An 11,339-nucleotide genomic window follows, 5' to 3' on the forward strand; every position below is an offset into this window, starting at 1 on the left:
CACTCAGAAATCCCTGTCCGTCTGTTATCAGAAGGATGAACTAACCAAATCTTATGCCTCTCTTTTAACCAAAAGGGTATCAAGCCACCATCAGCGCTCCACACATGGTATGACTTTAAAAGACTCTCAGACATTTCTGCGTCTTGTGAATCTGATTTTTATGTCAGTCTTCAATCATTCAGTAGATAACAATGAGAAGCACTCAGAGAAATACAAGTGATATGATTTTAGTGGATTACAGTGGCAGTTAACTAAATATAAGCAATTGAATATATTTGTATTGGTTGTCAGCATGTTAGCGTTGTCAAACCTTTGTATTATGCAGCTGTCAGAAGTGTCAACAAATGGGAAAAGATTCAAACTGAAGACTTTGTAACAGGGCTGTACCATATGTCATGTTTTTTTAAGCTTCAGTTGATGTTTTGGATTGAAGCGTAGAATGTTTGTTGTCATATTTTATGCTGTCTCTGTCCTAAAAAAAGATTAAACATCCTGGAACAAAGTGATGTTAAAATGCTTTAAAGAGACAGAAAGAGACAGGTAGTGATGTTGGCTGGCTACCTGGGTGGGGTTTTATTACCTCAGTGCTAGATGCAATATGAATGCTGGCTGACGGTTGTAATACAGTTTCCTTGTTGACGTCCCGTCCTCCCAGCATGCCTACGCCCTGGAGCTTCTACATGACCAGCTGTACGAGGGAGCCAAAGCTCTGGACGTCGGCTCCGGCAGTGGAATCCTGTCCGCCTGCTTCGCACGAATGGTGAGCCACACATGACGGGTAAACACATACAATTTCTTTTTGGTGGCATTCCGATTGATCAATTGGCTTGTCAAACCAATCAACATAAAACGAGATAAAAACATGTTTAATGCTGTGATATTCTTGTATGAACTGGGCACTGTTCATCCCTCCGTCCTTTACAGGTAGGTCCTAAAGGGAAAGTTATAGGAATTGATCACATCAAAGAGCTGGTAGACGATTCTATAAACAATGTGAAGAAAGATGACCCCAGTTTGATAACATCGGGCAGAGTCAAGCTAATAGGTAAGATGCCATTGATGAAAGGTAACAGATATTTCATTTATGTCTTTGTTCTATCAGTACATTTTTTGGAAATGATTCGAAGAGGAGAAATGTCTGATTGTTCCTTTTAAAGCTAAGGGACAGTGCAATGCTTCCTGTCTCCTCAGTAGACAGGATAGTGCAGTGTTAAACAAGTGAGCAGCAAGTACCTACTGTGACCTGCTCTTCAGGAGGGTGGGATTGTTCATACATTTAGGCGATTAATAAAAGTATGCAGTGCACAGACTCTCATTCTTTGTTTTGTTATATTTTTAATGACTTTGCTTTTACAGTGTTTTGACAGATTGTTAGTGTGGGTGGGCAAACAGCTGTTCTTTGGCTCCAGTGTTTTTTCTCTTATGATCTCGTGTCTCAACGAAGTCAGTCAACAGAAAATAAATTCCACATTAATTGTGTTATAGTACCAAAAATATACTGGATACTGCTTAATGTACTGTAAACTGTGGTCTGTAAGTAATTGCCAAAGAATTTTGCACAAAAAACAAAACAAAGCAGTAACTCCCAACAAGACTACAGAGGAAAAACAATAGAACACAACACGAAAGAGGTTCTGTAGATTGAAAAGGTGTGGGCTGAAACTACCGCCTGTTGTGCCGACCCGTTTTACAAAACATATTTGATGTCAAAAAGTAACATCAGAAGAGCTGCTCTGGTTTTTTTGGCTGATATCAGAGTAAGCTATTTTAAAACATCACTTGTAGATTTAGACATTTCCAGAAATGTTTATGCACTTTGTGAAAGAAACTACATACCATTATTTAAACATTGTTTTTATATATATATATATATATATATGTATATGTGTGTGTGTGTGTTACTGATACAGTATCAAAGTGTTAAAATATAGAAGCAATAACGACCAGCTTTCTATCTTTGGGTTTTTGTAATGTGTGATGGGAATCAGTCAGTCGATTAACCAGTAATAAAAAGCATTGTCAGATACAGCCTTAAAGAGTTGCCATTACAGAGATAACAATAGCAAAACGACAATATGGTGAAACAGTGTGTGTGTGTGTGTGTGTTTTTCAGTGGGAGACGGGCGAATGGGCCACACTGAGGAAGCACCTTATGATGCCATCCATGTTGGCGCAGCAGCACCTACTGTCCCCCAAGCTGTGAGTATTTTTCTGAACACTTTCAGAGCCGATGATCAAGGTCACATTCTCCCAATTCACTTAAAAACAAGGAATGAATACCAATACGTTTAAAAACCTTGAAAACCGGATTAAAATAGCAATGCTGGAATGTCTTTTTAAAACCTCCATGGTTTTTCTCCCCATGTTATTCACTCACAAACCTTGTTTGTCTCCCAGCTTCTGGACCAGTTGAAGCCTGGCGGCCGGCTGATTCTGCCCGTCGGCCCGGCAGGAGGGAATCAAATGCTGGAGCAGTACGACAAAATGGAGGACGGCAGCACCAAAATGAAGCCCTTGATGGGGGTGATTTATGTGCCTTTAACCGACAGAGACAAGCAGTGGTCCAGGTGGAAGTGACTTCCTTCTCCCCTTCCTCCCCCTTTCTCCTTCTCACAGTGGCAAAGGTGAAATGGTGTGGCTTGGAGCAGGCAATGGATCACAAGGGGCTGCATTTTGCTGCTTGTTGACATTTTTTGCTTCTTCCATACCATACCAACTAGCTGCACGTTTCCTTCATCTTTTTTTAACCCCATAGTTCCAATTTGGTTCAATAAAACCTGCGTGACTAATGAAATTTGAAGTCCTAGTTGTTTTGGAACACAAACATGAAAGAAACTGAAATAGCAGCAGTGTAAAATGGATATGCTTGGTTTTCAAAAGCATGACTATAATTTGGATGCTCATAAAGCATTAAAACACAATTACCCAGCTATTCTGTTTGGTCTTCTACTCTGTGAGATGTGGACAAAAACCAATAAGTGTTGTGATTTCACCGTGAGAATGTATGTTAACATTTTGCATGTGATTCTAACTCTTGAATTTGTGTTTGCATGGTGCATGCCGCTCTTCTTTTTCTGCCTTCTCTAACGGTGGACTTTCTGTTTCTCACAGGGATGAACTCTGAAGAGGAAGACAGTCCATGATCCACCTTTAAGTTTGAACCTGGAAGAAACTTGGATGGGGTCAGACAGCCCATGACATTTTGTTCAAAGCATAACAAAAACATGCTCTTTTTGTTTAAGTCTAACGATGGACTAGAGTATCACATTGAGGACAGCCCAGAGGGGCTGGGAAGAAAGACTGCTTGAAGCTCAGCACAGAAATATTGGAGAGGGCTTTTGGTTTTTCTTTTCAGGCCTGCATCTTTTTGGTTGTGTTTTTTTTCTTTTAAAACTGCTGGATTTTAGGTTTGTTTGTGGTTTTCATCATTTGAATTGCAATCAGCCATTTTTACAGTATTACAACTCAGCAGCATCAAAGCTGAATGTAGGAGGAACGCCGGGCAGCGACGAGGAAAGCCTTTTTAGATAATTCACCTAGCTACAGCGTCTGTGTGTGTGGATCATCAAACTGTAGACTTCTCTGCTAACATTTGAGCTTTTTCCCCTCTGCCAGCAGTATTAGGGCACACACACACAACACACAGGCAACACAATGGCTGATGTAACCCACACATCCTGTTTGATGTGCAGCACTCTTAGGTCATTCCACATATAGAGTAAGAAACGCATTGGATCATACTGAAAATACTCCAAAAGAGAGCAGAGCACTAATAACACCGACACATGTGCACATACAGGGCTGTGCTTTTCACCTGGTGACGTGTTGCTTTCTGCCGCTGGTTTTCCATTAACAATTTGCGCAGGCTCTTCTAGTGACTCATACTAAATGGGATAGTCACTGCTTTGCCAAAATAAACTCCAACAATATAAAGCAAACGAATGTCTGTTTTCTTGAAATCAAAAAGCACATTTTATTTTGGGTGATCTAAGTGATGGATGATATTTGGCTTTCAGTTTCTGGAGCAGCATATGAAAATAAAGAGATGCTTTATGTTTTTCTTTGCCTTTTGTTTTTTAATCTTTTGTGTGCAGGCCACAACCTGAACCTGGTTTTTAATATATATTAGATTTATTATTAAGTCTTGCAGGCAAGTATTTTCCAGGAGTCACAATTTTTTAAGTTCAGCCCCCCTGAGAGATGTATCACTTATATAATTACTTAGGAATAGTTGTTTAAACATTGTGATGATTTTTAGTTAACAATATAATCCTGGTGGAGAAATTTTCTTTAAACTTTTTTTGGTCAAAAAATAGAGAGGTATAATAAATCTAAATATGCCAGTTAGCTTTAAATAACGCTGTCTCATTTGAATGCAATTTGCAAAGTCAGTATAAATTCCTCCTCAGTTCCTACAAACTAAGAGTGAATAAGCTCACTGTCCTCAATGGTAATTTAATAATGTGCTGTGGAAAGTATTGCATTTTAGTTACACATCACACCAGTGGGGTTTTTGATATAATAAACTTTAATATATCACATTAAAGACAGCACTTTGAGGAAATACATCTGCGCAAATATAGCACATACTCCACAGAAGTCTGCTTAGTAAAGAAACGTGTGCAACAAACTTTAGATAGGAACATAGTTTGAACAATACAATTTGCTATGGCTTTATATGATCCGAGAAACTTCAGGAATAAGTTGTTAATTCCTAATCGGTCAAAATAGTGCACTATATTAGGAACTCCAATGTGTTGCATTTCTGCCCTTCAGGCAAGTTAATTTAGGTAAAATGAACAGCACAAACATAGCACATTGGTGTCACCCAGTGGCAGAAATAGAGCATATTTATGTGCTGCACTAGTTAAGAAATACCATCGCAAGTGAAAATAAGTTTCAAATCAAAGTAACCAGTGTTTCAGGAATAAAAGGAGAAGGGGACAAAAGAGTCTCTTGTACCGTATCCCAGAAGTCACAGGGGTAATATAGACAGCTGTATATCAGTATTGAAATAGGAATGTTGACTCTTTCATCATGGATTCACAATCAGATTTTGTTAAGACAACATAAATATGAATTCACAAGCAATCTGAATATGTGTCATTGGCTTAAAAGCCAGCATCTATCAGCAGCAGATTTACCAATCAGAGGGGTTCAGTGTGGGCATGTTCAGAAACGTTCATGACAGCAGACAGTTGGGGTGTTTCCAACCTGAAGTGAGGACAAATTAGCGATACCGGGCTGCAAGGAATACAAAGTGAAAATCCCAAAAGTCCTGGCTCAGGCTCTGGTGACAACATATCACCCGTGTTTTTCTTTCTCAGATCTGGTGCTCTTGCATTTGCTGCCCCCAGTTGATTGGCTACAGGTACATGCCGTTGATGAGGTAATCTGACTCCTCTGTGGTGAGGGGTCGGGCTTTCTTCAGCTTGTGACGAACAAGTCTGAGACGACAACCGATCATGAGCAGCAGCAGGGCAGTGATGATCAGGCCAAGAGCCAGAGGAAGGATTGCACCTGCAGAAAGAAACACCGTATAGAAAATGAACAGAGCAGAACATGACACACGAAGAAGAACAAGAGGGGACACACTGCAGTACAATGATATAAGCCAAACCTTTCAGGTTGGGTCTTACCTGACTCTGGCACTGGATGTCCTCCCTTTACTGGAAATGGTTTGGAGATGGGGACATCACTCTCTGCTTGACTCTGGGAGACTTTAGGGGCAGCTTCAAGAACAGCACAAATACGTTTGATACGATTTGGAAACATTAAACAGTTAACACTATATTACTGGTATATGAATGAAGTGTTAGCTTTACCTATCTCAGTCTGTTTGGTGATTGGAGGAGCCACAGTTGCTGGTTTGAAAGCTGGACCTGAAAGATGTTACCATGAATAATTATTCATTATAGAATTATAGTTGTTTTAAATTGTTGCAATTACAAAATTAGGTTTTAAAAGAAATGGACAAGAAGCAGATTCTCACTTTTTTGTATACATTCACTGACACAGTCAGATTCCTGGAGGAAGTTGTTATGGTTGCCCTGGCAGCCGCCATACAGGAAGTGTTTGCATTCTCCTGCATTTCGGTCATAGTACCATCGTGGGAAGGTGCCTTTACAGGGTCCTACAACTGGAGCTGCAGCACATGGATCTACAGGAGAGAAAGAGTCACACACAATCAGCTTCTCACATTTGACAGTTTCATATTATGCATATTAAGAGTGCCTTAGATGGCGTGTAGAGCTGAGAGGATTAGCTGATTGATCTAACTAATTAGTTGTAACGAGAATAAAATTGACCGTAACAATTTTGATAAACAATTCATTATTAAACAGCAGAAAATGCCAAACATTTCCATTTACAGCTGCTCCAATGAGGATTTACTGCTGCACTGTTGTATATCATTGTAAAGGAACTAACTTTGTGTTTTGGACTGTTGGAGGACAAAACAAGATGAAGATGTCACCTCAAGCTCTGCAAAAACGTGACAGGCATTCTTCAGTTCCCCTCAGCTCTATGCATCGTTTTAGCTTCTTCGAGCTCAGTGTTTTGGTTCTGCTTTCTTCACTCTCACTGCTCTCTTTGTTCCCAGCTGCAGAATCATATCTGGTTTGTGATAGGCTCTGATAAACCTACTGAATTGCACCCAATGGCAGACAGACACGACACAAAGTTAGCAACTAAAGAGCTAAACAGTTTTCTTCAGGAGTTGGTGGGGGTCAAGACAGAGTTAAAAGAGAGTTAATACTGGACAGCTTAAAATGAATGCTAATGTTTCTCCATGTCTGCTGGATGTGTAAATAGGCGACTGTTTACTTTCACCATATCAACTTGATGTTGATATTCTCATCTTGTTGCTTCCAAGATGATCCCGCGGTGGGAAAGTTGCAGCCCTAGAAGAGTCAATACATTCCCATCAACAATGCTCACGACCAACAGAGAGCAAAGGTCAGTGGACTTCTCCTCCCTCTCTCCTAGATAATGAGGTATCATCTTAGTTGGTCAAGCATTTAGACATGAGACTGAGCGTTTGTGAAATGAAGAAAAGACCCCTGAGAATGTGCCTCAACCATGTAATACCTGCGGTGAAATACCAGCGGGAGAAGAAGTCCTTTTGGTCAGCCTGATTCAGGGATCAGATGGCAGAGAGGACAGAGGCGCTTTGTTCCAGCACTCAGAAGGGGACACAGGCAAGGAGCTGCTTTCCCAGGGAATGCAGAGTGGCCCTGTGGCTTTGCCAGCATTGAGCTTAGTGCTATGACTCAATGGCTGCCTACAGGGTCTCCATCTGCTTCTATGTCCAAGTACACACTAAAAAACACCTCTCTGTCTCTTCACAAAGAGATACCGCACTAATGACACAGCGATGTAGCATCATATTGTTGGGGACAACATTTTAACAGGCACAGCTTAAGGAAAAGAAACAATTACTGATTCCCATCCAACCACGTGTTTGAAACGACCACAAGAAATGTAAATAAAGCACTAAAACACAACTTTACCTTGACTGGCCGGTGCCTCCTGTTGACTGGGACTTTGCGGAGGAGTGGCCTTGCTCCTGTCCTGAGGAGGCATCATGTTCTCTATGGTCTTTCTGGCTGCAGTCTGGAGCATGGAGCCATCCCCGGCCTCTTCTGTCTGGGCTACAGGCCGATGAGGGCTTGACAGATCAGCAGGATGAGTCACTGATTTCCTGCTGCTGTCAACTAGAGAAATCACAGAAAAACAAATGAACGGTGGAGAGGTTGTTGATGTTTTTTGCTCATGTTTTTCCTTCATTCTTGCATTCCTTTAACTGATCTGGGTGATACAAGAGATTTAAAAAGACCGTAGGAAACAATGGTTTTCTTACAGTTTGGGCAGAAGTCTTCATCTGAGCGGTCTGGACAGTGTTGCTTCCCATCACAGGCGTAGGTGATGTCAATACAGCAACCGTCATCACACTTGAACTGGTAGTTTGAGCAGTGACCGGTACACACTGTGGGAACAGAAAGGTACATCTTATAACAATCTTTCACTGTAACCGCAAAACACAGCTTTTAATAATTTGAAAATGGAAACAGTATTGTGAAGATTTTATTTATGTTGTAGGATCATCAATTTCTCTTTCAGTTAGTAAAGGCAATATTTAAAAAAAATAAACTTGAATTTTACTGGAAGCTCAAAACAAAAACACCAGAAGAAAGAGCACATCACCTTCTGCTTGGTGTTTTGGTGCCAGCACGGTGACGGAAACGTTGTCGGAGCTCTTCTGGCCTGCTGTGTCAGTGACAGTCATCTGGAAGGTGTAAACACCCTCCTGCAGGCCGCTGATCTTCAGCAGCTCCGGATGAGTCGCCTTCAATACATACGAAACAAAAAAGTCTTGGATGGCAAACAATTTTGTTACAGAAATCACATGTGCACGGATTGAGAAGCCCCTAACAGTATGCAGTCATGCAGATATTTTTATCCTCAGCCAAGACAGAAGTGAAGGGACTTTTGTTTGTGGTTGCATTAACAAATGACATTCGGTGGATGCCCTCGTAGCCTAGGGGTCCATTTAAGGCATAAAACAGAAAAAAAAGTAGAACATTACTTTTGAAATATCAGTTCAGTTTTTATTTTATATCACAATATAAGTTTGACAGAAAATCTGTTGAGAAATTGTCTTTTTTTTGCTAATCCAGCAAAGTAAATATCTGAAAAATGAACACAGTCTTCAGATCAATGACTTAATACACCATGTGGTCCTAAAGGGGTCGTTAAAATGGTACACAACAAACAACATGGCAAATTATTTAATGCAATAGCAACATGTCTTTCCAAAAAAACACTTTCTCTGTTACTCAGGATAATCCACAGAGGTTACTGTCAAGGCAGGAAATGTGTGAGACCCTCCGGCAGGGCAGCCTCCAGCATTGCTGCTGTCCTTGGGGCATATTTGGACATAGTAAACTCTTATCTCTGTTGGTACAGCAAGGTATTATGGAGCTCTGTTGACTTAACTAATACAAACAAGTTATTTGACACTGAGTCCCTGAGGGCGATTCTTCACTATTCATACTACATATTCAAATGATCCCTGAAAGGAGAGAACATAAGAGCTATTCCTGTATATTTTCTTTTATTTTCAGTTGCTTTGAGGCTTTCATGCTCACACAGAGCACTAAAATTAAACTGCATACTGTCGTTTTACTGCAAGATAGCTTGGGCATTAGTGTCGACTGAACAGACTATATGAAGCAAACACTAACCTTCATATTAATGGCTGTGTCCCCCCTGACAAGAGTCCATTCATACTGGTTGATCCCGTGGTCGTCCACACTGTCCCGTCCATCCAGGACAGCCCAGTCTGTGGGCAGCTGGATCACCACATCCTGTCCAGCGTCACTGCGAGGAGGCTCATCGACCTCTGCAGAGCCAAACAGGAAAACCATGTTAATCTAAAGGATGCGAACTGCACTTTGTTTGATTTGTACTCTTTTATTGTTACGTTGCACATTAACTCTTGTTTTACTCCACAGCTGACACACAGCAAAGAGCTAGAGGTCAGACTCAAACCCCTTGGCCGAAGCAGCAAAGGCGCCACAATATCCACTTTTACAGCTTTGATGGAAATCACTAGTAAATAAATAGAGGAGTTAACTATAAAAACACCTGCTGCTGATCTCAAATTTCAGGTCTAAGCAAATCATTAACCCACCCTGGCTGCTTTATCAAGATAAGAAGCAGTAGCTGGTGGAGATATAAGAGTTTATATACAACTGTCCGTCAGATTTGATGTTGTTTTTCATAAATTAAACTGAAAAATTACCTCACATGGTCAAAAGAATTGATCCTCCATACTCCCTTGGACTATGTGGATTCATGTTTTATGTACCAGGATTATAGCTCACCCTCCTCAGTTCAGTAAGATAGGAGTAAACAGTGCATAAGCCTTTCCAATATGGCCTTTCACAATAAATAAATGTGTCAGGAACTCATCCAAATATACAATATATATATATATATATACACATATATATATATATATATGTACACACCAGTCCTACAAAACAAGGTACCACATTACAGTTAGCCATTGTTCATCTTTGTCCATTTGTTTTATATAACCTGCATGTTAATTAAGTAAAGAAATACAATAATGAAAAATCCATATTATCCTTCCGTAGTTGTGTTTTACTTCAACAACACACTTATGTATTATTTAAGCTGTAATAAATAAACATCTAGCTATAGTAGGAATCAAATGAATTAGTTCACCATAACACACAACTTAATAACGTACCTGGTTATGTAACGCTTTAGCACTAGTTTATTAAACAACACAGCAAATTGTTAATTGTTTCCAAAGGGCCCTGCAGGTTTTTCTAATAACACAAAGATGAGCAGATCTTTAAATCATGATCAATATCTACCAATAATTAAATAAGCCTGTGATTTGTGTCATCTCTCACCTGGTGTATCGTCCTCATCCGGACGTCCTTCCCCGGGCCTCCGGGCCGCCCCGCTGGATGAACCGGGGAGGGGTCCCTGCGTCGTGTTCACAGTCCGGCTGTATGTAGTGAAGCCTTGCTGCGGTGAGAAGGAGCAGACATTTTTATTCCTATAGGTGCAGTTGAATAGGTAGCAGCTGAGGCTCTCCCCGGGCTGCCTCGGGTCCTCCTGCACCACTGCCACGGTGCACTGAGGCTGGGAGCAGCAGGCGTGCAGGCAGTCCTTCCAGGTGTACACCGTGTCCGGGGCCAACAGGAAGGTGGCCCCCTGCTCGATGGAGGCCTTGGCCCGGATGATGCGCTCCCCGACGGCGTTGAAGTCGCCCACACACGGGTCAGTCACCTCGCCTACCTTGTACGCCTGGTCCTGCTGGAGCTGCTTGCGAAATTCCTCCAAGAGCTCCTCCACCCCGTATATTTTGGATTTCAGGTCCGATATTGGTGAGGACCGAGAGTCGGTGGGTCGGACCGCGCTCAGCAGCACAGCGCAGGCGAGCAGCAGCAGTCGGGGATGCTGAGGAAGAGCCATGTTGTTCGCGCAGTGTTAAACGGCGTCTCCCTCTGCCTCTCCGGCTGGTCTACCGACGCATGAGGGTCCACGCAGCAGAGATGGCGCCTTTCCTACATGAAATATATCCCCGTAATGCTGCTCTAAAACACGATATTTTACTAGATTGTTCGTGTAAATAAGAGAAAACGGAGCTAACGGCTGGTCCTCTGACGATGCTAAAAATCAGTCGTTGTCATGGTGAGGGGAGACGGCCGCGAGACCAGAGCTGACGTCACAGTGATGGATAAATATGGAGAGCGGAAAGCTAACGCACCTGTAGCTCTCTCTCTCTCTCTCTGTCT

The 11,339-nt window shown here is 41.6% G+C and overlaps 2 protein-coding genes across 3 annotated transcripts in view; one reads left to right on the forward strand and one right to left on the reverse strand.

Moving 5' to 3' along the window:
• Nucleotides 1–4,060, forward strand: part of pcmt (protein-L-isoaspartate (D-aspartate) O-methyltransferase) — a 6,940-nt gene extending 2,880 nt beyond the window's left edge. Inside the window, exons 3-8 of one of the 2 annotated variants that reach the window (XM_035678542.1) lie at nucleotides 76–107; nucleotides 656–760; nucleotides 925–1,045; nucleotides 2,114–2,199; nucleotides 2,398–2,567; nucleotides 3,112–4,060. In XM_035678542.1, coding sequence (XP_035534435.1) covers nucleotides 76–107; nucleotides 656–760; nucleotides 925–1,045; nucleotides 2,114–2,199; nucleotides 2,398–2,567; nucleotides 3,112–3,124 — 527 coding nt within the window. In that variant the 3' untranslated portion in view covers nucleotides 3,125–4,060. Of the gene's footprint in view, nucleotides 1–75; nucleotides 108–655; nucleotides 761–924; nucleotides 1,046–2,113; nucleotides 2,200–2,397; nucleotides 2,625–3,111 lie in introns of both variants that reach the window. The other variant, XM_035678544.1, reaches the window with a different exon arrangement.
• Nucleotides 4,061–4,510: 450 nt separating this feature from the next.
• lrp11 (low density lipoprotein receptor-related protein 11) lies at nucleotides 4,511–11,287 on the reverse strand. The gene is made up of 9 exons (XM_035678287.1): nucleotides 10,449–11,287; nucleotides 9,246–9,403; nucleotides 8,206–8,347; nucleotides 7,862–7,987; nucleotides 7,512–7,715; nucleotides 5,993–6,160; nucleotides 5,826–5,882; nucleotides 5,640–5,732; nucleotides 4,511–5,520 (listed from the first exon to the last, which is right to left on the reverse strand). The coding sequence occupies exons 1-9, from the start codon at nucleotides 11,014–11,016 to the stop codon at nucleotides 5,366–5,368; spliced, it is 1,671 nt and encodes a 556-aa protein (XP_035534180.1). The 5' UTR covers nucleotides 11,017–11,287; the 3' UTR covers nucleotides 4,511–5,365.
• Between the last annotated feature and the right edge of the window lie 52 nt (nucleotides 11,288–11,339).

This window comes from Morone saxatilis, unplaced genomic scaffold, assembly GCF_004916995.1.
Source record: "Morone saxatilis isolate NCDOM2014 unplaced genomic scaffold, NCSU_SB_2.0 Contig7, whole genome shotgun sequence".
Classification (NCBI taxonomy): domain Eukaryota; kingdom Metazoa; phylum Chordata; class Actinopteri; family Moronidae; genus Morone; species Morone saxatilis.